Consider the following 27,664-nt stretch of genomic DNA (forward strand, 5'->3'; position numbering starts at 1 on the left):
AATGGTGATCAGCACCATTCCATCATCTGAGCAGGAATAGGCTGACTCCAAAAATGCTAATTATGCCCTACCATTGCATATGAAGTGTCAATTATTCATAAAGTGTTTTTCTTTCAAAGTATTCATTCAAAACGTCAGACTGTGTTTGGTGGTGCTAGTTGCTACCGGTGGACCAGAACCAGTGTTGGACATTACACCTTCCTATGGCATGGACCAGTCTCTTAGTAGCGCAACCACTAGAGACTTCACATTTAAGAGGTGCCGACTGAAGAAAAACACATTTGAGAAACCCCCATCACCTCAACCTCTGCCACTGTCGCTTTTACAGAAGATGACGCTACGTCACGTGAACAGCAACCAGTGTCTGGACAAGGCCGGCGAGGAAGACCGCCAGGCGCCCACGATCAGCGACTGCAACAGCGGCCGCTCGCAACAGTGGCTTCTCCGCAACGTGACACTGGGGGTGTAGGTCTCCCCCCCCCCTCCCCCCGAGTGATGGGGAGTGGAGCGGGCAACCTCCTACCCCAGCCTAAGCTGGAACTCGCAGGGCAGCGTGCATCAACCACAACAATTGCGGCAGGCGCGACTCCTGGCCGGGGTTCGCATCGGCCGCGAGGATTGCGCAGGCCGGGCATGGCGAGACGCGCAGACTCCTGGGGGGAAAGAGGTTGGTGGTGGTGTGGTGCTGGTGGGCACAACGATGATGCGTTGGTGTGCGGTGTTCACTACGGCAGTTCAGGTACTGGCAGTGCAGTATCGCAAGAGATCGACTCTTGCGGGGAAATTGCTCGGCTGTCCGCGTGCACTTTTTATTTTTTTCCTCTCGAGCGCAGCACGAGTGGGCAAGGCTTTCGCTTTGTGTCCCATTGTGTAAAAGGTACACTCGGAGTTTGTATAATTTGGTTTGTGGCACCAGTCAAAATATCTGCATTAGGCTTTTGTACGGTTTATTCTTGAAGGATGAAGGACTAATTTATAATTCAATATTGAATTGAGGAATGGTTCTTTCTTTGACTGAAGAGCATTCTGTTAAGAGCAAGCAACATCAAAGGATTATTTTTTATATTTCAGTTAATGGTTATAGCTGAATTCACGTTGTCAAAGCAATTAATTTATTTGGCATGACATGAATGGTTGATTTCGGATATTTGTAGTCTAGAAACAGCACACTATTTGTTGCGGCGTTGTCTAGTTTACATTCTTTCGCAAGCGATGAAAATAATTGACAAACGATGGTTTGTTGTAACTAGGGAATTGGCTTGAACTTTGTAATTTGCCAGCCGCTTGCAATCCATTCTAGAAACTAAGCAAATGGAAAGCTGTTATTTCGAGCCATCAACCTCTTAGGTATAAGCCAGAATCGTTCCTATTATGGATAGTTATTCACATTTGGAAATGGGCCAAGACCGTCATTTGTACAACACCAATACCCCACTCCAAAGCAGCAAGGAGATCACGCTCAGTGACCGAATCCCCTCAACACTTTGAAGCAATCGGACACCTCGCCAGCCGCGGAGGTCACGGCCAATGACTCGAGTGGCTCTTCAGAAGCATTGGGCCCTCGCCCTGCCACCTCTGTGCGTGTCCCCTGCCTGCGCACAGCCCAGTTCACCCCCAGCGGCTATGGCGCGCGCGTGGTGGCGGAGGGAAGGGTGGGAGGGGGGGGGGTGATCGCGAGGGTTCTGGTGCAAAGTTTCTAAAACGTTTCAATTGTCCAAGGCAATGAATGACGGCGTCGTTTTTAATTGTAGGCACTGCACCGATGCCCTTGCTGTGCGAGTGTGCGTGCGCGCGTCATATTTTCATGTTTACCGTTCTTTGCATTTTTTTCTTGCAAATAATGCATTTTAAAAGGAAATGTACGTCTCAAAATACAGCTTTTTACGACAACGGAGTCGAGTCGCGAATGAGAGGCGTTGCGATATCGAAATGGCAGTAAGGTAGAGCGAAAAAATGTGTGCAGCAGTTTCAAGAGAAAGTTTAGCGTGTGGATTTCGCCAAAAAATTAGTTCGTGGCGGTGTTGAAAAAGTGCTCATCGATTAAAGTATATAATTATATATTTGATTATAAACCAATTTCAATGTTTACTTGCACTACGATTAGGAGGAGTTTAGGATATGTATACGATGTGAAACGGCAGTTTGTTTTAACGGTTTTTTTTTTTAAAGAACGTTCCCCCCCCCACCCCCCCCCCCCACCTTTTAATTCGACTTGATGACGTGGACCACCCGCTCGGACGCGCGGGGGGGGTGGAGGACTGGGGGGAGGGGGGTGGAGGACTGGGGGGAGGGGGGTGGAGGACTGGGGGGAGGGGGGTGGAGGACTGGGGGGAGGGGGTGGAGGACTGGGGGGAGGGGGGTGGAGGACTGGGGGGAGGGGGGTGGAGGACTGGGGGGAGGGAGGTGGAGGACTGGGGGGAGGGGGGTGGAGGACTGGGGGGAGGGGGGTGGAGGACTGGGGGGAGGGGGTGGAGGACTGGGGGGAGGGGGGTGGAGGACTGGGGGGAGGGGGGTGGAGGACTGGGGGGAGGGGGGTGGAGGACTGGGGGGAGGGGGGTGGAGGACTGGGGGGAGGGGGGTGGAGGACTGGGGGGAGGGGGGTGGAGGACTGGGGGGAGGGGGGTGGAGGACTGGGGGGAGGGGGGTGGAGGACTGGGGGGAGGGGCGTGGAGGACTGGGGGGAGGGGGGTGGAGGACTGGGGGGAGGGGGGTGGAGGACTGGGGGGAGGGGGGTGGGGGTTGCATCCCTGGGCAAGGGGGTGCCTCTGTCGGCACCGGAAAGTGACTTTTGTGCTCGGTGGATGATTGTTGTCCTTCCCTTACCCACCGCCCCCACCACCCGACACCCCCGAATCGCCGCGCGGTTGGCTACGTACGGTGCGAAAGACGTTCAACGTGCACAGGAGGATACCGTGACGACGCCAACAGCGACCAAAAATAGCGATGTCCACATTCAGCGGGCATTGGCTCCATTGGCCAATTAGATCCCGAAGCCCCCCCCCCACCTCAAAACCTCTGAACCACATTAGCCAATCAAATAATAACCAGAGTCCAACCTATAACCCTTAACCATGGTGCTTAACCCTCCGTCTGCCCCACCCAGCCACCCACCCCCCATTCACTTTTGACTTTCTTTGCAATTTTCATTCACCTATGAGTTGATGAGGTTATTCAACAGGGTCAAAATATGGACATAGTGTTCACTTAAACTAGCGGGCGAGTAACGAGTTCCTAGAGAGACAGAAATGTACACTGTGTATTTTGTGTGTGGAGGGTTGGGGGGGGGGAAATAAAAATGTGAAATTGTTCATTCGAGTCGGCGTTACATTTTATGCGTCTTGTAGCTCAATCTTATACTTAATTTAACATCAATATCAACATCGTACAACATACTTTCTTACGGGTTTATTTATTTATTCTTTTCCAGTTTCTTCCCCCACCCAAGGAATTTCACGCCATGCCAAATTGACGAGCCCGCCATCGGAAGACCCAATCGCATCCCCACCTCATCATTCACGACAGCGGGCAACTCGTTTACATTTCAAAAACAATGCACCATGTTAAGTTAAAGGATCCTGGGAACCGCGCACAACGGACAAACGGAAGAACACACAGAGAATCCTCTGGAACACTACAAAAATTGTTTACCTTTCTTAAATTTTGCGTTACTACTACTTGAAACATCGGCGAGAATAAATGTTTACAAAATGAAGAACACCACTGCCTTCTGTGACAAACTACACTGCTATTCCCTTTGATTACACTATTTACAAAAACGCTCGCCGCATTCCCGCGAATTAAATTAAATGATTGCTGTTCCATCTTCCCACACCCATTTCGTGAAACGTTCACGACTACGTGTTCAAGCCCAATTTGCCAACCTCAGTCAGTGGTCTTGTGTGGCAATTTCAAAGAATGCATCAGGAGCAAAGGCATTCATTAACTACGAACGCCCGCTGGAATTAGTGTTTACATTAGAGCTACACTGTAGCCATAATATGTCAGTCTTTGGGGCCCGACGTCACCATAATTGTAAAACTATACGACATTTGTAGCGAAGCTCTGGGGAAACTGTCCCCGGCATGCTGGTCTCTAGTTTTTTTTATATTGCTGGCAATGAGCCATCAAGTAACGGGATAGGAGACGTTCCAACAACGCTTGAGCGCTTGGGGCTACTCGAAATATCTGCCGAAGTTCCACTTTTGGTAGGCGTTCTGGACGTCGCAGGAGCCGAGCTTCAGGCCTTTCCCATCTTGCGCCAGGCACAGAGACTCTCTGACGGACGCCTTCACAATGTGCTTCGCCTGGCCAGCAGAATACAAAAAGAAAACGGTTTTAATGAAGCCTGTAAAAACAAAATTTGTTTACCGTATAAACGTTATAAGTCACTGTCAAAGCATCTCCCCCCACCCCCCGCTCAAGCAAGCGTGGGGCACGATCAGTAGCCACGGTGCCACGGCCGCGCCAGGTATCCAGGAGGTCATGGGTTATATTCCGATCTTGACGCCTGTATATTTTGAGTTTACATGTTCTTCCCGTGATCGCGTGGATTTTTGCCCGGGTCCTCCAGTGTGTTTCCCTCCACATTTACAAACCTGCGTTCGGAGTATTTGGCTGCTTTAAATGTCCACGTGATAAGCCACTTTGTTGAGCTATCATTTGTGGCCAGGATGCTTCTGAAAAAGAGCTACATCGTTGAGTGGGCCTTTTTTGGTAAAATAAAATAAAAAATACTTAAAGTAGTTAAAAAAGTTTCGTTTAGCAGCCCTGAACCTCATTTATATGGAGGGTGTTGGTATCTCCGCAGTACAGACAGGAACCAATTTAATTAAGCTCCCTCCCCCGTGACACAACAACCCCCCTGGTTTAGAGGCCTATCTTTTCACACGACCCTTCCCAAAGAGTGTGTGTTTGTTATATATATACACACACAAACATTTTTTATTGCCATTAAAGAACCCAGAATACTAGCGGGGAATTTCAAAAGGTGAGAAAAAAAAACGCGGAACACGCGCAACGCAACGCGCCTAAAAATTTCGGGAACGAACGAGGGGGGGCCTGTCCGGGCTCTTTAACCTACTGGGGTAACGATCGTCAGGATCAGTGAATATAAGGTAGGGGGTAGCGATCATCAGGAGCAGTCTTCTTCTTTCGTATGGCTGATGTAGATGCAGAGTAACAACTGCAATTTCACATTCAGGTGATCAAGCCCAGATGACCGCATCACGAGTCGAGGAGTGTTACCATCGCCGCAATGTCTCCTTCGTATTCATGGATCGGGCATTGCGTCGTTACACGTTGTTACGGTCTGTTCTGGATGACCACGGCGTATAAACAAGGTAACGATCGGATAATTGTTTTTTTACCCTTCTATCTGGCAACACAACTGACACCTTTTTTTACGAGGAGTCATGTTTGCATAGACCACAATACCTGCAGTCATAATGCAAACAAAAACATAACTCTGATAATGTATGCACTGTGCTTGAAGTTGATTGGTCCACACCCGAGACAGCTTTCCTTAGAGCCTAGTCTCTCATGGTGTTGAACCAGATGACGCCAAAAGGCGCACAACTCAAAGACAATGCACCATTAGAGTATGAGAGTTCGGGGTAAGCATTTATACCATTGGAACCTCATTTGCCAGTAAAAAATATGATAATTGGATTTTACCCTTCTATCTGACAACACAACTGACACCTTTTTTACGAGGAGTCATGTTTGCATAGACCACAATACCTGCAGTCACAATGCAAACAAAAAACATAACTCTGATAATGTATGTGCACCGTCCTTGAAGTTGATTGGTCCACACCCGAGACAGCTTTCCTTAGAGCCTAGTCTCACATGGTGTTGGACCAGATGACGCCAAAAGGCGCACAACTCAAAGACAATAGACCATCAGAGTATGAGAGCTAGGGCTAAGCATTTACACCATTGGAACCTCATTTGCCAGTAAAAAAAAATGCAGTCATAATGCAAACAAAAAACATAACTCTGATAATGTATGTGCACTATCCTTGAAGTTGATTGGTCCACACCCGAGACAGCTTTCCTTAGAGCCTATTCTCACATGGTGTTGGACCAGATGACGCCAAAAAGCGCACAACTCAACGACAATGCACCGTCAGAGTATGAGAGCTCGGGGGTGTAATCGTCGGGAGCTTTTACCAGAGGCTGCTCGTTGCGTGAGTGCAGCCAGGCCTGAGGCTCGCTGGCCGGCCGGCAGCCCACCAGCCCCACGGTGGCAGGGTCCCCCAACGCCGCCACGCACAGCCCATCCTGCCGCAGCTGCTGCCACCACGTGTAGTTAAACTGCTGCAGCTGGGAAAGAGTGCGGCTATTAACTGGAAGGTTACGACGCGTCGTTAACATGCGACTCTTAGGTGAAATAATGTAACGGCCTCGTTACGTGGGCCCGTTAGGCCTCGGTGTTTACCTACGGTGCGAAGCAACATCGCATTAATTCGACCTTTGTTATGTTTAATGGGAAAATAATTTGATTTCGGAACCGGTGTCTTTAAACCCGACGCAAGAGGCGATATTTTCCGTCAGATGCTGCTCACTGAATGGCGAATAACGCGAAATGATTTCTTATTATCACCCATTGTTTGCAATAATCAAAAGCATGGAAATAGATGCCGTTTCCACCCAGTAAAATGCATAATTCCGCACAGCATACAATTAGGGCACGATGCTGCCAAAATAAACATGCTGCGAAGTTCAGCTATGTTGTTGGCCTCTTCCCAAGAATTAAAATTCCACATTTCTGTGGCAGACTGATTAGCGCGGTTGGCAACGTACGGTGGCAAAATAAGTTCAACATACATACCTACAAGCAGTGTTTACACATCCCACAAAAGGATGGATATATAATTGATTATTTAACTTTACGTAACAACCAAATCAACTATACAGTAAAACCTTGGATTGCGAGCATAATTCGTTCCGGAAACGTGTTTGTAATCAAAGCACTCGTATATCAGTTGTGATCACGTGACGCTCGGCAGCCAAAGCGTATACACGTAACTACTCGTAGTGCAATACCTCGCTCGTTTATCAACTTCATATTTATTTTAAAATGTTGCTGGTCTTGCAAAACACTCGCAGACCAAGTTACTCGCAATCAAAGGTTTTTCTGCATATCAGAAAGCACTTTGATGACTCTACTCGTATATTTCGATTTAAATCTTTCGTGACTGCAGGGATTCATCTTCTTGGTTCTTTCGGTAAAGTCACGTAGAAGGGAAGTAATAAAATAATAAAAATGAAACATAATAAAATAATTCTCACGACGTTTCGGCCACAACGCAAGCAGCCGTCCTCAGGTGAAGAACAGGTGTGTCATTCAGACGCTGTCTTTCCGACAGACTTGTTCTTCACCTGAGGACGGCTGCTTGCGTTGTGGCCGAAACGTCGTGAGAATTATTTTATGTTTTATTTTTATTATTTTATTATTTCCCTTCTACGTGACTTTACCCGAAAGAACCAAAAAGATGAATCCCTGCAGTCACGAAAGCTTTAAATCGAAATTCTTCTCGCATAGTTTCAAGTTCACCGTGTTGCTCTTACCTTCGACACCCCACCAGTCTGAATGCACAGGTGCACTTCAATGCTATTATTGATGACTGTCAGGCACTGATTAGATCCCTCGTTCCACACCTGTCAAAAGAGAAACGGTGAAACCCCCCTCCCCCCCGAGCGTGACGAGCGATAATCACGGCAGTTAATCACGGCGGCCTTACCATCGCAATCGGAGGGTGCAGAGGGCCGATTTTCATTTCCGCAATTGAGCCGCATGGCAGTAATTAGCCCGAGCATGCCAGCCGACGCACGAGGATGCTCTCCAAAAGGAGTACAATGTGAAGTGCCAACAAACCTCTTCGCTTGTTTTCATCACCAAAGTCCACAATGAAAGGGGGGAGGGGGGGAAACATCCTCGCTTACGTACTAGCAATGGGCAACGTTTCGATTTAAAGCTTTCGTGACTGTAGGGATTTATCTTCTTGGTTCTTTCGGTAAAGTCACGTAGAAGAGAAGTAATAAAATAAAAAAAAATAAAACATAATAAAATAATTCTCACAAAGTGAGTAAGAAAAATACAAATAAAACATGATAAAATCATTCTCACTTTGTGAGAATGATTTTATTATGTTTCACTTTGTGAGAATGCTTTTATTATGTTTTATTATTTTATTACTTCCCTTCTACGTGACTTTACCGAAAGAACCGAGAAGAAAAATGTACGTCGTCTTTTGGACGTGTCCGGCCAGCCAGCTGGTCTGCCGGCCTGGCGCCCAGCCTGCTATTTTCTCCTGCGTCCTGGAATACTCGATATATTGAGGAGCCTACTTCGTAATGATAATAATAATAATACATTATTCCCAAACATTAGAAGGCCTCTCCCCCCACCTATGCCATATTGGTCACGTGGGGGTTTTCGTCCGCACACGAGCGTCCAGGGACGTGGAGGTTGGTGAATGGGGATTCCGAGACTGGTTCAGACGTCGCTCGTCCCCGACGTTGACCGCGGCCGGGGAATCGAACTCGGATCGCCAGGCTCATAGCGCAGTGTGCTAACCACTGTGCCTCTGCTCCTAAACGTAGTAGTGCTTTACTAACTCAAGAAAGACTTGACTCTTCTCAGGAAGGCCCTTCTTGGCGAGTCTTTGCTGGATGAATAACTGGTATTGCAGCATGGCAGCAGATCACAAAGGATTGATATGGGAACGTCGGCAACGGATGATGTGACCGCCATCACCAACAGCGCAGGACTTGCTGCTGCTGCTGGGAGATTCTGGGCCCTGCGGCCTCTGTAAAGGAGTGGGAAGAGAACCGAGCGTATCGGGGGGGGGGGGGGGGAAGTGGTGGTGTTGCCAATCGCGCTACGCTGCGCTACAAACCCGGTGACCCGAGTTCGATTCCTGCTGACGGCCAACAGCCAGTGACGCTCATCTAAACCGGTCCTGGGCCTCCCCTAGGTCGACTCGGCCTCAAATGAGTACCTTGTGATGTGTAAAAACATCGCCACTGGGGAGACAAAGGCGGCCGGGTGTGGTGCTGGCCACCCCACCCCGTCGTGTGCCTTGCTCGCAAACAGCACTTGCCCCAACGGTCTGTTGAAGGCTATACGGCGGGGATCTTTGTCTTTGTGTGTGAAAGTGAGTGAGTGTGTGTGTGAAAGTGAGTGGGTGTGTGTGTGAAAGTGAATGGGTGTGTGTGTGAAAGTGAGTGAGTGTGTGTGTGAAAGTGAGTGAGTGTGTGTGTGAAAGTGAGTGAGTGTGTGTGTGAAAGTGAGTGAGTGTGTGCTTGCGATCTTTATCAGTCGACCCGTGGCACCTGGGTCTGCCCCGTGACCTCTCTGCCAGCGGGCGTTCGACACTTCACGTGGCCTCAAGGTGCACATGGCCTGGCACAAGCGTCGTGGTGACATCACCGCCACTTAGTGGCGAATGGCGATTGTTGTTGTTGATCTTTGTATTTGTATCGGGGTGGTAGAGGTAGGAGGGGTGGGGTGGGGGGGAGGGGGAGGTAAAAGACGCAGAAGCGTCCGTCGGTGGCGCGCGCACCCATCCGTCGGCCTGCACGAGCGGCGCTCGCAGGTCCGCGTAGACGTTCTCCAGGTACCAGCCGAAGCTCCGGCAGCCGAGGGCCTCGCGCAGCCGCCTCTGCGGCTCCACGTCCCCCACGGAGCTGCGGACGAAGCGAGCGGCGAACTCGCCCTCGGGCAGCACGCCGCCGCCGCCGCCGGCACCGCCGCGTGAGCGCAGCGCGTTGCCGTAGCCGCGGCCGTAGAAGATCTCCGCGTACTCGTCGAGCCACACGTCGGCCACCCGCCGCAGGTTCCTCTGCACCGTGGCCACCTTGTCGCCGCCGGGGAACGGGTAGGGGTTGTCCGCCCGGTACACGTGGCCCACGCGCGAGCACGGCACGATCTCGATCTCGCCGCCGCACATCCACACCTGAAATACGGTGGGGGGGTGGGGGTGGGGAGGTTGAGTGGTGCACGGTCTTCTATTTATGTATCTGCTGGGCTAATTGCGTTGTGGCCGAAACGTCGTGAGAATTATTTTATTATGTTTTATTTTTATTATTTTATTATTTCCCTTCTACGTGACTTTACCGAAAGAACCAAGAAGATGTTGGGGACTTTCTTGGCCTTCTCTGGTCTAACACTGGCGAGGCGAGGCCATAAGGAAGGCTGTCTCTGGTGCAGGGCCCATCAGTTTCAAAGGCGATGCGTGGATTGGCAGAGCGCGTTTGTTCGCACGTTTTGCCGCAGGTCACGCTCGTTGCGTGCACGCGGCAGCGCCGTTATGCCCTCCGACGCACGCTTGGTTGCATCCGAGCGTGTTACGAGTCCACGGAACACGCTCGGATGCGATGTACGCTGCCGGAAATATCCCCTCGGAGAGTGAACGTTTCCGGTTAGCTGGAGCAGCTATTATCATATTTATGAACCCGAACGAATGTCAAGAGTAATCGCAATGTGTTATTCTTCATGACAATTATTTTAATCCACTTAGCTATGTAAATGCTCAGTCATTTGTTTCGCTGTTGACTTTTGATCCCCTGTTGTGTACGTGTCATTACAGTTTTTTTTGGTGGGGGGGGGGGGGGAAATTAAATTTTCCGCCATAAAATATTCACTTGCCAATTGTCAAGAACGGAGACGCATCTGAGCCGAGGAATGGAAATAGCTCGAGGGGCCCGTCCTTGTGGAGACGGAGCGATGAATCAGCTCGCGTGTGCAGATGCTGGCTGGCTTATTATACAGCTGGTGCATCTGCCAGTCATCTAAGGCAGTCAACCCACGGCACCTGGGTCTATCCCTCCGATCTCCTGCCAGCGGGCGTTCGACACTTAAAGTGCACGTAGCCTGGCACAAGCGCCGCGGTGACGTCACCGCCACTCCGTGGTGAATGTCAGTTGTTGTTGTTGTTGTATTATACTGCAGGATCACAAGATATGGCAGAAGCTGAGGGGGGGGAGGGGGGGAAGTCCTTCATTCAGCAGCGGATCAACCATGGCCGACGAAAATTATCCCACAAACAGATCTCCCTTTCCGGAAACAAACTTTGTTGTTGTTGTTGTCACGGAGCCCCAAATACCTTGAAGGAGAGCTCAAGATTCTCGCCTCCCCACACCTCGAGGCCAGGGTCGTAGGTGCCCAGCTCGTAAAAATAGCGCTTGTCGATGGCAAAGAGACCCCCTGCCATCACAGGACACCTGCCACGCACGCAGGGAAGGGCACGGGGACACGGTGTTGGTGGTGGGGTTAGTCCCCGGAGTTCACGCGGCGTTCCACGGCCGCCCTCTCGTGGCCACCACGAGGAAACACCGCCGCTCATGTGGGACGCGAAAATCTTCCCCAGCTTATTGCACAGGGACATCAAATCACCCACCCCACAAAAACATAAAAAATTAACCCGTAAAACTAAGTTTTTCACTATAAATCTTTTATATGCGTGGCGGCTAGAGTCCTCTCGTCCTCTGGCTTGAGATGGCTGCCACCTATGTGTCAGATGATTGCCTGCCACCATTAAGCAATTGGTAATTCAATATAAAAAAAAATTCCCTAAAAAGTGTAAAATTTTTGAATTTTTTTTTCACGAAAATTAATTGTCACGCACAACGAGTCTGTGTGGAAAATGTCAGCTCGATTGGATCACGGGAAGTGGGTTAAAAAAACGACCGAAAGATTTGCACGGTCGTAAGCGCGCAAGCAAGTGAACTTAATATAAAGGATTTAAAAAGCGCCCTTCTCCCGTCTGAAATCGAGACGTTGCCGATCTCGTCAAGGGGCATAGGCCGTCACGCAAACTCCGGTCAACCCGGCGACACGAGTTCCATTCCTCGATTCCCGCTCGCAGCCACCAACGCCAGTGACGATGATTCCAACTGGTCCTGGGCCTCCCCTAGGTCGACTCAGCCTGAAATGAGTACTTTTGGTACGGGCGTGTAAAATCGTCGCCACCGGGGAGACAACTGCGCCCCGGGCGTGGTGCTGGCCACCCCACCCCCTCAGTGTGCCGCAGTGGCGGCCTTCCTAGGTGCCGCTCGCTACTCACGGCGCTTGCTCCACGCGTGCGTTCTGCGAGCACTCACGGGAAGGGGTCCTCTCTCTTCAGGCCAAGCGCCGCCACGACGTCGACCGGCGTCGCCCTCCAGCCAAAGTTCAGCGGCCACTCGAACACCCCTCGCAGGAAGTCCGTGACGTGCTGGTAGCTGTGCAAGACGGGCGGGCGATGCGATCGATGTCGGACGTTTCCACGGACAGTTTAATCGTGAGCGAACGGGGGGGGGGGGGGGGGGTGGGAGTGGGGGTGGTGGTGTGTACGACGAATGTCGTTTTCGTGGAGCTCGTACCTCATGTCCTTCTCGTTGATCACCTCGATGACGGGGCACGCCACGCGGCTGCGGTTGGCGTGGATCCTGGCCACGAGCGGCTCGAGCCAGCCCACGTTGCACTCCACGTGCGAGTCGAGGAACAGCAGGATGTCGCCTGCGCTCGCACGCGCCACCCGGCAGACGGGCGCGGCGACGACAGCTCGTCACTCGCGCGCAAAGTGCCGGCCACGATATGAAACGCGGTACGTTGCCAAGGGCGCATAAGCCATCGTCACGCGAACTACGGCCATCGTCACAAGCGGTGGATTTTGGCTGGCCACTTGGGACGCTCTTCCTTCTGATGTTAGGAAGCCACTGGAGCCACGCACTTTCAAAATTTTTCAGATTAAAAACTAATTTCTTTAAGACTGCTTTTTGTTTTAAGTTTGTTGTCCTTCCCCTCGGCGCCAGCGATTTGCACAGTTAGCTATTTAGGGTGCGGAAGAAGTCCAGCATACATACATAACAGATGCAGCTTCTGCAGAACTACACGTGACCAATACCCAGACAATACATGTTCTGAATCAATGTTTGTCCAGTTGCGTTTAAAAGGAGAAAATCCTGAAGTAGGCGAGTTTTTTTTTTTCCTCCGAAGCTCATTAGCAAGGCGTTACCCCTTTGAAAGAAGACCGCATGACATGAGAGGGACCCGCCCGCCAACGCCTCTGGATTTAAATAAGCATGTTTGGCAATTGGCGAACAGAGAGCAAACAACGGCAGACATCCAGAATAAACACCTCGTATGAGACCCAAACATCGCACCTCCCGGCTCTGACATTCCTCAAAGACACCGGTGGTGTAACCATCAACCCCGCATCAGAGCGCACATCCACACGAATGGAAAATGAAAGGCCACACAACCCACACTGTGGACCGAATAATAAATCACTGTAGTCTGCGCTCCTTCAATGGAGGAGGGATAGCAAAAACTACACGAAACTCACTCTCCCAAAGCCCTGTCGTGGCGAGCAGACCCCCAACATTGGCATCTATTCAGCTCCTGAAGCATATCGCCATACGCAGGAACAGAATAGTTGGGGGGTGACCTGGTCATCTTATGGAGCTGTAATGTGCAGTGTAGCCATCGACGGGTCCTTTGAGTGCAACCAAGGTTGGAGAGGTTTGTGATGTGCGTGCGTGCGTATGCTGAACTTCTTTTGCACCGTACGTAGCCAACCGCGCTAACCGTGGGTGCGGATCAAGCGAAGCGAGCGTCGTGGTCGACGCTGGCGCCTCCAGATTTGTTTCCCGAAATTATTTTCTCGCCCGAATTCGCCAAAGGAGTCACACGGCGGCGGATTGTTTGCGGCAGCGTGTACAGCAGACGATGCACTCCGGCGGTCGCGGGCAAAGCCATAGCGGGGATCGGTAGTTTTGGTCTACAGGGTCATGCACCGACATGTTTCATAAGTGTGAGGACCGAGGTTTTACGAGTCAAGAGTGATGACGGTTGAAAGTGTAGGAAAGTGACTGCACATGGCCGCCGCTGTCGAATTTTTTCTAAAAATGACAGGCGCAGCTCATAGACCCGTGTTAACGCCCATGCAGACTCGTGTTTGTGTGCGTGCGTGTGTGTGGGGAGTGGTGGCGCGGTGGTTAGCATGGTGTGCTTTAAACCCGGCGATACGGGTTCGATTCCTGCTAAAGGTCAACACCAATGGCGATTATAATCAAACGAGTACCTGTTGCGACATGCAAACATCGCCACTGGGGAGACAAAGGAGGTTGGGCGTGGTGCTGGCCACCCACCCCCTCGTGTGCCGTGGCGGCCTTCATAGGTGCTCGCTAACAGCACTTGCCCCAACAGTCTGTTTAGGCTATAGGGCGGATCTTTATCTTTATGAGCCTGGAGCGGTGGCACGGTGGTTAGCACGCTGCGCTTTAAACCCGGCGACCCGAGTTCGATTCCCGCTCACGGCCATCACCAGTGACAATTATCTGAAGCGATCCTGGGCCTCCCCTAGGTCGACTAAACCTCAAACGAGTACCTGTGGTGCGACGTGTAAACATCACCGCTGGGGAGACAAAGAAGGTCGGGCGTGGTGCTGGCCACCCACCCCCTCGCGTGCCGTGCTGGCCTTCCTTCATAGGTGCTCACTTTAACAACACTTGCCCCAAGAGTCCGTCATTGGCTATACGGGGGGGGGGGGGGGGAGTGGGGGGGAGATGGGGGGGGAGAGTGGGGGGGAGATGGGGGGGGTGTGTCTCCGTCTTTGTTGCGGCTGTGGGTGGGTACCAGTGGAAACAGCGGAGCCGACCAGCCTGGCTCGGATGAGTCCGTGCCGCTCGGTGAGTCGCAGCAGACGGACTTTCGGGAAGTCCGCCAAGTACTTGTCCAGCTTCTCCTTGAGGTGCTCTGTGGGGTGGGGTGGCAGCGTCCGGTTATTTGTAGAAATAATAACAACCATCTCATTCAGCCCTTTGTCAATCCACTGCTGGATGGATGGATGCCCCCCCTCCCCAGGAATTGTTATTTAGTCAGAGCCCTGGCCCCTTTTCCCCATGGCACCATCGGGAGCTGTTGTAGCAGCGATAATCCTACTCAACGACGCATCGGACGATGCGTTGGCAGGTTGGCGTAGAAGCGCAAACTGCGAATGTGTTTCCTCGACTGTTGCCCTACGAACGGAAAGACATCGGCTCTGGGCACAGGATCTGTTACTTCAGCTACCGCACGTGAAGATGCGGTGATAAAATAAATCGCGAGAATGGTTCAAGCATCCGCTGCGACACCCCCCCCCCACCCCCCCGCGAGCTCGAGCGGCTTTAGGAGACGCACCGCAAATAAGTTTTAACCTCAAAGGCGGTACAGTGCATGCGCGGCACACTGGAGCGGTTAATACGTCAAGTGAACCAGCTGGAGCAGCGCAAACAGCCCATCAATTAAATAGACGTCTGTGAAAAAGAGCTTCAATAAGCTCATGGGATTCCTCCAGAATGAATGAATATTCCGATTCTGATATGCCCCTCTAGATTGTATTACTGTTGGCGAGCTTGTTAACCCGGGAAAGCAACACTGCATCTCAAAGATGTTTGTTTCAGGAGGGTCCTGCCAAGTTTTCACAATAGGGGGCAATGTTGCTAAGTGTGTAATCCCAATTGCGTGATTTGCAGGTTGCTGGGGTGTTTGATTTTTCTTTTTTTTTTTGCTACGAAACTGAAGAACCCGGAGGGGAACCCATGCAGAACTCGGGGAGGAGAACACGCTACAAACAAGCTCCACACACAGCGAAAGGCGTCCGAGTCGGGAGATCGAACCCAGGCCCTTCTTGCCGCGAGGCACAAAGGTTACCACTGCCGCCGCCCACGACTGAACTATCCGTCGCCATCGTCAGCCACGATTTATCCACTGCTGGATGAACGCCTGCCCAGGCATTCCATGAGAGACGGCCACAGGCAAGTAGTACAATGCTCTTGGGCACTTCCCTCCGAGTGGCATCTCGCGCCGCGACACAGATGGCGCATCTCGCCGACTCGCGGCCGTCAAAGTAAAAAAAAATCCGCGAAGAGACTTCCTCTCTCTCAAACGAGCAGCGAGGCCGGTGCTCACCTCCCGATTACAGCCCCGAACGAGCGGTGGAAAAATTCCAGATTCTTACGACGGGGTGGGGGGAGGTGGGTGAGTCTATTCACAGGAAAATCTCAACTAAACTATTTGTTATTTTACCAGGAAAGGCCTCACTGAGCTATGTAGCTCTTTTTTCAGAAGCGACCTGGCCACAAATGACAGCTAAACGAAGTGGCTTATCACGTGACAAATGTATAGCAGCCAAATACATGTTGATTCTAAAACCAGAGGACCCGGAGAAAAATCCACATGACCACGGAGAGAGAGAACAAGTAAACTCCAAATATACCGCAGGCGTCAGGGTCGGAATCGAACCCACGACCTCCTGCATACCAGGTGAGGTAGTTAACATCTACTACAACCGTGATGATGATGATGATGAGAGACACACAAACTCAAAATATACAGCAACAGGCGTCAGGGTCGGAATCGAACCTACTACCTCCTCTATACCAGGCGAGGTAGCTAACATCTCCTAGCCACCGTGATGATGATGATGAGAGACACACAAACTCCAAATATACAACAGCAGGCGTCAAGGTCGGAATCGAACCCACGACCTCCTGCATACCAGGCGAGGCAGTTAACATCTCCTAGCCACCGTGATGATGATGAGAGACACACAAACTCCAAATATACAGCAACAGGCGTCAGGGTCAGAATCGAACCCACGACTTCCTGTATACCAGGCGAGGTAGTTAACATCTCCTAGCCACCGTGAGGAGGGGGTGGGGGGAGATGGCGGTCACCCTTGGTGCTGAAGTCGTCCACCAGGATGAGCTCGCGGAGGAGGCCCGGCGGCGATCGGTTGAGGACGCTGTGCACGGAGCGCAGGAGGGTGCTCCACGCCTCGTCGATGAAGCAGATGATGACGCTGACCGCCGGCAGCGCGTCGGGCACCATCTGATCCGCGCACCTGGACGGCGACGGAGTTCTCATCAGACGTCACCGGTACCGCGCACGTAAAAAGACACGGTAACGGTGCGGCCCCGCGAATGCTTGCTCGCTCCACCGATTAGCACGGTCGACGTGTGTACGTACGTACACACTGGCTGGCGGAAGGGACTCCCCCATTAGAGGGAACTCCAGGGGGCCCGTCCAGAAAGTTACTTATTCGGCTGCTATAATTTTCCACGTGATGGTAAGCCACTTAGTTGAGCTATGATTTGGGGCCAGGTCGCTTCTGCAAAAAGTGTCAATAGCTCAGTGTGCCTTAACTGGTGAAATTTGTAAAAATTGTTTAATAAAATCTAGATTGCTCTGCCATGCTGGTCAATGGGTGGGAGGCACCCACGCTTTAACCCACCACACATGGCCTGCCGATCAACTGTGACTTACCCACGTGCACTACTAGGCGGAGTTGTGGAGGCATTTAATAAAAGGCCACGCCGGGAGATCGAACCGGTGACCTCCGGTCGGCGTGCCAGGGCGACAGCGTGCCCGTGTCGCTTGTAGACTGGAGTAGGCATAGAGAGCGGGACCGCAGAGTAGCCAAGGCTATGGCGAAGGGAGTACTGGACGTGGTGTGCCGGGTATAACGGATGGCGAGCGTGGAGCGCCGTGGTGTCCTTGACCAATCATGGCCAGCTGGCTCAAAAAACTCAATAAACATAAACAACAGGCGCGGGTAAACATTTCTGACGTGGACAGACAGCGGGTGAAATTAAGCCCCGCGGCTGTAGAATTCGCAGCGTCTGACCAGCAAAACATGACGGGATGTGGAGGTCTGTCCGCGAGGAGGGACGAACCTCGATTGCCGAGAGTTTCGGACGATCCCTTAGGGGGCTCTGAGAAAACATGCCTTCGTGAAAAAATTAAGTGAACTCTAACCAGATTTTTTGTGACATTTTTCCGTAATTAATATTTTCTTTCCATTCCAATATCATTACCGCTGACATAGCAACACGGTAAAAGTTGGATCATGCTAACCCGTGGAGTTGGCGTGCGTTATTTACTTGTGCCCTCAACATTTCACTTTTCATACGAATGTCAAGTTGGTCGTGGAACTGGGCCGTTCATGTTGTGGCTAAACATCCTGAATTATCGTTGCAAATGCACTTTTCAAATACCCTCTGCGGGTAAAACCAGCGCTTAATCTCACAAATGGCACGACATATCCAGTATTCCTCTCACTTATGGCTGTGGCTACTAGTCACATATTGTCTGCAGTCTACGGGCGATCGGAAACCATTCCTGCACCTGGCACATCACATCCAATTGTAACTGTGCTGGCCACCCACACCCTCGTGTGCCGTGCCGGCCTTCATAGGTCCTCGCTAACAGCACTTGCCCCAACAGTCTGCTAAAGGCTACGCGGGGGATCTTTGTCTTTGTCCGTGAAAAGGCACAAGCTCACGCTGGGGGTCTCGAGTCCGGCAGTGCCCGGTCCAGGGGGATCTGATCGCTGACGAACACGTTGAAGGCGCCCTCCCTCCACCTCCGGTCAGCGAGCTCCTGGTCTTCGGGCCGCACCGTCACTCCGTTCCCAAACTGGCCCGGCGCGTGGGGGTCCCGGGGGGACAGCGTGGCGTCCAGCGCCAGCAGGCGGTGCCGTGGCCCCTCCGGCACGGCGGCGCGGCTCGTGCCGTTGGCCGACGCCGCGTGCCCGCGGTGGAGTGGGCCGGCGGCCGCCCGGCCCGGGCTGGCGGCGTCACGACTTGCCCGGTTGAGCTCCGGCGAACGCGAATCGTTCCTCCGCAGCGGCGGAGCGGTAAGCAACCTTTCGACGGCTCCGTTCGTTAGGCGGGTCCGGCGTGCGAGCGGCGGGGTGGCGCTCTTCATATTTGCGGAACGCTTTGCCGTCGCGGTCAAGTTCAAGCCACGAGCAACGCCGGCGTCCTGCGCGCGGTCGGTCGTCAACGCGCCAGCTGCGTCGGCGGATTTATTGGCGACACGGTGCGCTTTTGGCACATCGTGTGACTTGACCCCCCCATCGCCCGGTGCGTCAATAATGAGCTTTGACGTCGCGCGCCCAATTCGACTTTCTCCGACGCCGCCTCCGTTCGCAATCTTCCCCGCCGACTTCGTTTGCTTCGCCGCTCCGTTCGCGACGCGCTCCGGTCGACCTCCGTCGGCCTCGTGTCCGGCCGCCACCGGCGGAGTCGCGTTCGCCGGAGCCTCGCCCCGCTGGGCGTCCACGGCCGCCGCGGCTCGCGCGATCGGAGCCCCCCGTGGCTCCTCCGGCCTGGCCGTCTCTATCGGCGGGGCGGATCTCGCCCCCGCCGCGCGGATCTCCGCCGCCTTCGCGCCCGCGCCGGCCTCGGGAAGCGGAGGGCCCGGGCTCGCGCGGAACGACGGGCGCGGGGGAGCGGCGCTCGCGGGCGCCGCGGCGGCGACGACGCCGGGCCGCCCCGCCGCGTCCTCGTTCGCGCCGGCACGCTGGGCCACGACGAGCCTCTTTTCCAATTTCGCCACCGCCGCGGGAGGCTCGCGAGGGCGGCTCGCGTTTCCTTTGGCGGGGTCGGGGGCCCCCCTCCTGCGGCCGAAGCGTTTGTCGACCAAGTTGGGCCGCGGCTCGTCCGCCCCGGGCACGGGTGCGGCCCGCGTCGAGGCGGCGCCCCCCGCGGCGCGGAGGAAGCCGAAGCGCGGGTGGCGCCTGGCGCGCTCGTCCAGGGAGTCCCGGTCCCCCAGGATCCTCTTCTCCGACTTGGAATACTCGGAGCCGGCGAAGGAGACGCGCAGCGCGGCCATGTCGAACAGCAGCCACAGCACGGAGGCCGCGACCACCAGGGCGAGCACGCGGCCGCTGCCCCGGCAGAGGCGGCGCAGGCGGCCGCTCAGGCTCACCGCCATGCGGAGGGGCTCGTCGCGGCGGCCCTCCCCCGCCCACACCGCCGCTCGGCCTCACTCAGCCCTCCTCCCGCCGTCTCACGAACCTGAGGGAGGGAGGGGAGAGAGGGAGGGCAGATTGGGGCAGCACGGAGAAGGGTGGGGAAGCAGACAAACCCGCAGCGTGACTGACCCCCGTTTAAAAGGAGGCATTGCAATAGCTGCACGGACAACGTTGAAAAGACTTTGAACGGCAAGCGAAATCTGCTTCTGCCTGCCACACATTTTGCTCCGGCTCTCACCCGCCGCGTGCACGGGGATAGGCTGCGACGCCCATCGCTAAGTTGTATTGTGATGACTTAAAAAGGTGGGGGGGAACTTAGCCCCGCCGTTGCTATAAGGAGCTGGGTGGTACGCGAGCTGGCAGCACAGGGAGGGTGGTGAAGGGCGGTGCTCTTGGGTCACGGTGCGTGAGCGTTGATGACTGGTGCAGGATCTGCGTTGTGAAGATAAATGCACCGCAGGGTTATTTTCTTTTTCTCCGCTCCAAAGAGCTGTTTCCACAAAAAAAAAACTGAGCTTATGTTTTCTTTTGGATAAGGCCGGTGTCAATAATATCCGCGGCGATGGGATCGGTTCTACTCGAAGTTTGTTTATTTCATCGCAGTGTTTTAGTTCACGTTAACTTTTAACATCATCGGTTATGATCAATCCACTGCGGGATCAAGGCCCTCCCCTTAAACCATCACCACCATCTCTCGTGAGCCTGCATTTTTGCAAACACGGTTAAAGTTATATTTTTATACACACACACATATATTATTATTATTATATTAAATCCTACACAACCCCCAACTCACAGTGGCGAGCTGTTAACTACCTCGCCTGGTATGCAGGAGTTCAGGGGTTCGATCCCCACCCTGACACCTGATGTCTATTTGGAGTTTGCATGTTCTCCCCGTGGTCGTGTGGATATTTTTTCCAGGTCCTCAGGTTTTTTCCCCTCCACATTTAGAATCAACATCACGCACTTAAAGCATTTGGCTGCTAGACATTTCCACGCGACAAGCCACTTCGTCGAGCTATCATTTGTGGCCAGGTCACTTCTGAAAAAATTAACCCGTAAAAACAAAGTTTTCAACTATAAATCCTTTATATGCGTGGCGGCTAGAGTCCTCTCGTCCTCTGGCTTAAGATAGCTGCCACCTATGGGTCAGATAATTGCCTGCCACCATTAAGCAATTGGTAATTAAATATAAAAAAAAAATTCCTATAAAGTGTAAAATTCTGGAAAAAAATTTTCACGAAAATAAATTGTCACGCACAACGAGTCTGTGTGCAAAATGTCAGCTCGATTGGATCACGGGAAGTGGGTTAAAAAACGACCGAAAGATTTGCACGGTCGTAAGCGCGCAAGCAAGCAAGCAAGTGCACTTAATATAAAGAATTTAAAAAGAGCTACATAGCTCAGTGGGCCTTACCTGGTAAAATAAAAAAAAATTGTTATTGATCGTTTTTAAACCCACCGGGCGTAGCTTTTCCAACAGTTGAAAGTCCTTTCTACGCAGGGCCAGCAGGTTCAGCCACACCTGTGTTTACCTGTGACCCACGGGGGGGGGAGGTGTCAAATGTCGTTGTGGGAGCATACAGCAGCCCTCACACGCACACGTTCAACTCTCGGCAAGCAGATCTTATCCACACACGCGGGCGAAAATCTAAACACACCCCTCTCGCTACATTCGTCATCGATGCCTGCCTAATAATGAGAACGTAAATAAGCCGTCGTTTCGGGTCGTGGCCCTCCTACAGAGCAGAGAGGGCAGCACTTGACTGTGGACAAGGTGGCCCCCACTTGGTCGAACGGATGCAGGTCACACACCACGGGTTGCTCGGAGAAGATTGACATTTAAAACGGGTGAACAGTTCTGCACGTACACCATTGGAACCTCATTTGCCAGTAAAAAATACGACAATTGGTTTTTTACCCTTCCATCTGGCAACAAAACTGACTCCTTTTTTACAAGGAGTCATGTTTGCATAGACCACAATACCTGCAGTCATAATGCAAACATAACTCTGATAATGTATGCACTGTCCTTGAAGTTGATTGGTCCACACCCGAGACAGCTTTCCTTAGAGCCTAGTCTCACATGAGTTGGATCAGATGACGCCAAAAGGCGCACAACACAAAGACAATGCACCATCAGAGTATGAGAGCTCGGGGTAAAGCATTTACACCATTGGAACCTCATTTGCCAGTAAAAAATATGATAATTGGTTTTTTACCCTTCCATCTGGCAACAAAACTGACCAGATCTCACCAAATATCAGAAGCCAATCCAGGGACTTGAGCGAGCCTGGTGAGTCCTCGCGTTTTGGAGTGAATCCCATGAGACGAGACAGGGCGGCCGGGCTACGGTGTGGGCAGCAGAGGGCAGTGGAGCACCCAACGCGACGTTGTACTCAACTTCAATGCTCCCGAGGGTTCACGCTCGTGGTCTTCGCCAACCCGCAATGACCAGCGCGGTGAAGTATGGTCAAACAAGTCCCCCAGACTCTGCACGGCGTGCAAGAGGCACTCGTCCAGCAGTCGATTGACGCGAAGAGCCATTACACGTGCACAGAATGGCAACCGGTCTATTACAGCTAGGGGTCGGCACGGTTTGGCTCAAACCGGTCTATTACAGCTAGGGGTCGGCACGGTTTGGCTCAAACCGGTCTATTACAGCTAGGGGTCGGCACGGTTTGGCTCAAACCGGTCTATTACAGCTAGGGGTCGGCACGGTTTGGCTCAAACCGGTCTATTACAGCTAGGGGTCGGCACGGTTTGGCTCAAACCGGTCTATTACAGCTAGGGGTCGGCACGGTTTGGCTCAAACCGGTCTATTACAGCTAGGGGTCGGCACGGTTTGGCTCAAACCGGTCTATTACAGCTAGGGGTCGGCACGGTTTGGCTCAAACCGGTCTATTACAGCTAGGGGTCGGCACGGTTTGGCTCAAACCGGTCTATTACAGCTAGGGGTCGGCACGGTTTGGCTCAAACCGGTCTATTACAGCTAGGGGTCGGCACGGTTTGGCTCAAACCACCAAACCGCGGTTTGAACCGAACCAAATCGGTTTGGTTTGGCTCTGTTTGAACTGGTTCGGTTTGGTTTGGGGCTACGAAAACCGACTCGGTTTGGCTCGGACAGGGTGGAACCGGCTCAAACTAGTTTGGTTCAAGCCAACTTAAGAGGTTTGGTTTAGCTTAGTTTGGTTTGGTTTTGGTTTGGTTTGGTTCAGTCGTCGCTGGTTTGGTTTGGATTGCTCAATTTGAAACCAGTTTGAGTCGGTTCAAACCGTGCCGACCCCTAATTACAGGTTGCCCTCGCTTTAGGCGGGTTCGGTTTGTGAGAATTCACGTACACGTGGCTTAACCTGTTTCTACCAAAAAAAAAAAGATTTACTTTAAAGTACGCGGTTTGAATTCACTCATGTGCGGCTATGCGGTCAGACGTGGGACAACATTGTGTACGTACTGTGTGTGTGCTGTGCGTGTGCGCTGTGTGTGTGTACTGTGTGTGTACTGTGTATGGACTGTGTGTGTGTGTGCTGCGTGTGTGCTGCGTGTGTGCTGCGTGTGTACTGTGTGTGTGCTGTGTGCGTGCGCTGTGCGTGCGCTGTGCGTGTACTGTGTGCGTGTACTGTGTGTGTGTGCTGTGTGTGTGTGCTGCGTGTGTACTGCGTGTGTGCTGTGTGTGTGCGCTGTGTGTGCGCACTATGTGTGTGCGCTGTGTGTGTGCACTGTGTGTGTGCCGTGTGTGTACCGTGTGTGTGCCGTGTGTGTGTACTGTGTGTGTGTACTGTGTGTGTGTACTGTGTATGTGCAGTGTGTGCTGTGTGTGTACTGTGTGTGTGTACTGTGTGTGTACTGTGTGTGTGCTGCGTGTGTGTGTGCTGCGTGTGTGCTGTGTGTGTACTGTGTGTGTACTGTGTGTGTGCTGTGTACTGTGTGTGTACTGTGTGTGTGCTGCGTGTGTGCTGCGTGTGTGCTACTCGGCAGGCAGCTGTCTCCTCGTGCGGTTTCGTTTCGTGTTATTTTTTTAAGAAACGTGCCTTCAGACTTTAGAGTATTTGGCTGCAATAAATGTCCACGCGATAAGCCACTTCGTTGAGCAATCATTTGTGGCCGGGTCGCTTCTGAAAAGGAACTACACGGCTCACTGGACCTTACCTGGGAAAATAAAAAAAGTTTAGTTCATGGTTTTACCCTTTATTTTCGAATGCATCTTCCGCATGAAGCGAGTACAAACTCGACTGTGTTTTTTTTTATGTAAACAGGAAACAGAGTCGACAGGACACGAGCCCCAAACAATTACAGGTGAAACACGTGTCACCTGCAGGTGGAACACGTGCCAACTCCAGGTGAACTCTCTGTGAACACGTTCCCGTTCGGTTAGCAGCCGCGTCGCTCACTTCACTTCACGCTTGATGCGAAACGACGCCGCGCGTGGAGTGTTGAACACAATGAGTTTCTCTCTCCACCCCTCTCCGCCGCCCTCTCTCTCTCTGTGTGTCTGCTGCTGCTACTGCTCGGCTGGCGTCACGGCCTCGCCCGCAATGACACGTGGTGGGCCCCGGCGGCTCTGCCAGATACTGCAAATGAAACCCAGGCGGGCCGGTTCCCCTGGTCGGTGGAGGAAGCTTGGAGACGGGGAGAGGTGGAGGGGTGGAGGCAGAGCGTGCCAGAGAGAGAAAGGGAGAGAGTTAATGGGAGATTTTGAGTTGATGGATGGATGCAGCAGCTGGATGGCACGTGTGTCCACGTTCACAATGTTTGGTTAGCCAGGTGAGGAATTCGTAGAGACCATCAAGGATGAGTCTCGTTTACGAGAGTGTCCCGGGCCATCAAAAAATGCGAAAACGCAAAGAAACGTTCAGTAAATGTACAACGATGAAAAATTCAGGGCGAACGCGGTGGGGCCATGTGAGATAGGCACATAGACGAGAGTGAAGGAGCTCTCCGTCGTGCCACCGCATCGCCAATGCCGACAAGCGAAGGCGGATCACAACCTGTGCCGGCTGGGAGACCTACCGGAGGTGGCCATCGCAAATGTAAAGAGGAAGGTGCTCTACTCCTGCATGGTCCCGTTTCACCAACAGGACACCCTGAGGAACCACAAGGACCATGCCTGGAGGAGAGCTCTGCCCTGCATCTCTCCGGAGAGGCCTCGCTGGGGGCAACTCTACTCCAGCCCGACGTACAACCGCATCGGTGACCTCAGCTGGAGCATCGCCCGCGGCACCGTCACCACCAACGCCTCCCTGGCGCGCTTCACCAACACGTCCCCGGAGTGCCGGTCCTGCGGTAAAGTGGAGACGGTGGCGCACCAATACGTGGAGTGCAAGAGCCTGGACTTGTTGTTCAAGGTCCTGAGAAACATCCTCCTAAGGTTCAGCCTCCACTTCTCCCTGACGGTCCTCATCTTTGGATACCCGAAGGGCGACGGATCCCAACATATTCAGGGGCTGGTCAACGTGCTCGTCGGCTACGCCAAGCTCGCCATATACAGGGCAAGGAAGGTGGCCCTGGAGGGGAAACGTCCGGCCAGCAGCCTGGGCATCTTCCGCGCTCTGGTCGGAGCCCCAGGGTGTGTGGGCTGGAGTTCCGCCATGTGTGGCTGACCCACGCCGTGCCGGCCTTCAAGGAGCAGTGGGCGATGGAGGAGGCCGTGTGCTCGGTGGCAGGTGAACGGGGAGCTCTGCATGCAGATATGAGCTACCCGTCGGAGGCCGTTGGACTGCGATAAGGGCTGCGTGCAGATGCATCACTTGTAGTAGTACAAAAAAGACGTGAAAAAAAGAGAGCGAGAGAGAGGGGGGGCATAGAGGGGGGGGGGGGGGTTACATAAAGCAAAGATTTAAAAAACTAAATGATGAACGAAGCAAAGTGCCGACTACACCGAGCATCTTCTTGCTTCCTCTGATCGTAAAAAAAAAGAGAAACGTCGGTTGTGAGAGCGAGGGGAGAGAGACACGTCGGTTTTGAGAGAGACACATCGGTTTTGAGAGCGAGGAATGAGCTACACGTCGGAGGCCGTCGGACTGCGAGAAGAACTGCGTGCAGAACGAGAGAGTGAGCGAGAGAGAGAGCGAGCGAGAGGTGGGGGTTTACATAAAGCAAAGTTTAAAAAAAATATTACGAAATGATGAACGAAGAAAAATGCCGACTACACCGAGCATCTTCTTGTTTCCTCTGATCGTAAAAAAAGATAGACACATCGGTTTTGAGAGCGAGGGGAGAGAGACACATCAGCACCGGTGAATGTGGAAACTCACGCTGAGTATTCTCGTAGGACGCGAGCCCTCCGGCGCCGCTGCTGCTGCTGGCGATGATGATGCTGCTGCCGCTGCCGATGCCAATGGTGTTGATACCACAACCACCACGTAACTTCTGCATGCGTGGCGCTGCGTTTCCCATTCGCAGCCTCGCCCCCCTTCCAAGCACGCTCCACCCCTCCTCGGCCCAACTCTCTCGCAACGTTCCTCCTCTCTCTCTCCCACTCTACTACACCCCCCACACACAACACACTCACTCCTTTTTTTACGATCAGTGGAAACAAGAAGATGCTCGGTGTAGTCGGCACTTTGCTTCGTTCATCATTTCGTAATTGTTTTTTTAAACTTTGCTTTATGTAAAACCCCCACCTCTCGCTCACTCTCTCGCTCACTCACTCTCTCTTTCTTCCCCTCGATAACACCCCCACACACACACACTCACTTCTGCTGCTCCTTCAGAGCTACTCCCCCCACTCTCACAACCCGGATCGGGGCAGCTTTCCCTTGGGGGTGATGATGTTGATGATGATGACGTTGATGATGATGATGATAACCCCCCGACTCTGAAGCCCTGTGAGTCCCACGGACTTGTGATCGCACGTGTGTGCACGTGTGTGCACGTGTGTGCACGTGTGTGCACGTGTGTGCACGTGTGTGCACGTGTGTGCACGTGTGTGCACGTGTGTGCACGTGTGTGCACGTGTGTGCACGTGTGTGCACGTGTGTGCACGTGTGTGCACGTGTGTGCACGCGGACCTTCTTTCGCACCGTACGTAGCCAACGCGTGCGAATCGGAGGTACAGGGGGAAGGGACAACACACACTGAACGCAAGACGCAGATAATGCTTCGTCTCCCGGATTATAAGACCCCCTCCCTTCCCCCCTGCACTTGAAAGTGGGAGTTGGGTATGGGTGTACAGTATACTTAACCACATTTCTGTGACTTTGATGTCTAGGAAATAAATGTTTGAAAGAAAATGGTGAAGATGAGAGGGAATTGAGGTGGGCGATGTGCCGATGGTAATTTAAGCATCTCAAATTCACAATTTTACATGAACGCTCTGTAAGTATTGCGAATGTGCTGTGTGTCTTGCTATGGCTTTAATTAAAATTAAATAGCACGGTGGGCTTAGTGTGCAGTTTGGACTCGAGCCCGAACTTTCACCGAATGCGCCACCCCAAATACGTGGACTCGCCTCCATCTCCCCTCTCATCTCACTCTACTCCCCTCCACTCACTCTCCCCTCTCATCTCACTCTACTCCCCTCTACTCACTCTCTCCTCTCATCTCACTCTACTCCCCTCTACTCACTCTCTCCTCTCATCTAATAACTCCCCTCCACTCACTCTCCTACCTTTATTTTCATTTGTTTGCTGGTGACTTTGTGTATTTCATATCGAAATCGCCTCCAGTGCTGTTGCTGCTGGCGGCAATAAAAGTTGTTTAAAAGTCAAAAGTCTAATCTCACTCTACTCCCCTCCTCTCCCCTCTCATCTAACTACTCCACTCCACTCACTCTCCTACCTCTCCCCTCTCATCTCACTCTACTCCCCTCCACGCACTCTCCTACCTCTCCCCTCTCATCTCACTCTACTCCCCTCCACGCACTCTCCTACCTC

At 52.7% G+C, this 27,664-nt stretch overlaps 2 protein-coding genes across 2 annotated transcripts in view; one reads left to right on the forward strand and one right to left on the reverse strand.

Moving 5' to 3' along the window:
• The window catches only part of LOC144951291 (polypeptide N-acetylgalactosaminyltransferase 13-like), an 89,941-nt gene extending 88,307 nt beyond the window's left edge, over nucleotides 1-1,634 (forward strand). Inside the window, exon 12 of the mRNA XM_078881527.1 lies at nucleotides 329-1,634. Coding sequence (XP_078737653.1) covers nucleotides 329-469 — 141 coding nt within the window. The 3' untranslated portion in view covers nucleotides 470-1,634. The remainder of the gene's footprint in view (nucleotides 1-328) is intronic.
• Nucleotides 1,635-3,271: 1,637 nt separating this feature from the next.
• On the reverse strand, nucleotides 3,272-26,278 carry LOC144951373 (polypeptide N-acetylgalactosaminyltransferase 5-like). Its single transcript, XM_078881641.1, has 11 exons — nucleotides 26,045-26,278; nucleotides 18,315-19,833; nucleotides 16,708-16,874; nucleotides 14,627-14,746; nucleotides 12,370-12,505; nucleotides 12,109-12,228; nucleotides 11,112-11,229; nucleotides 9,570-9,962; nucleotides 7,573-7,662; nucleotides 6,172-6,324; nucleotides 3,272-4,304 (listed from the first exon to the last, which is right to left on the reverse strand). The coding sequence occupies exons 2-11, from the start codon at nucleotides 19,748-19,750 to the stop codon at nucleotides 4,173-4,175; spliced, it is 2,865 nt and encodes a 954-aa protein (XP_078737767.1). The 5' UTR covers nucleotides 19,751-19,833; nucleotides 26,045-26,278; the 3' UTR covers nucleotides 3,272-4,172.
• Between the last annotated feature and the right edge of the window lie 1,386 nt (nucleotides 26,279-27,664).

Source organism: Lampetra fluviatilis, chromosome 1 (genome assembly GCF_964198595.1).
Source record: "Lampetra fluviatilis chromosome 1, kcLamFluv1.1, whole genome shotgun sequence".
Taxonomy (NCBI): domain Eukaryota; kingdom Metazoa; phylum Chordata; class Hyperoartia; order Petromyzontiformes; family Petromyzontidae; genus Lampetra; species Lampetra fluviatilis.

What these genes read in the sequence shown, in the direction of transcription:
- LOC144951373 (XM_078881641.1), bottom strand. Translation starts at nt 19,750, where the DNA reads ATGGCGGTGAGCCTGAGCGGCCGCCTGCGCCGCCTCTGCCGGGGCAGC. An exon ending in AAGAGAGAGGACCCCTTCCC is followed by an intron (nt 11,230 to 12,108) that starts GTGAGTGCTCGC and finishes CGTGCGTGGCAG; the next exon opens with GTGTCCTGTGATGGCAGGGG. An exon ending in AGACTGGTGGGGTGTCGAAG is followed by an intron (nt 6,325 to 7,572) that starts GTAAGAGCAACA and finishes ACTCTTTCCCAG; the next exon opens with CTGCAGCAGTTTAACTACAC.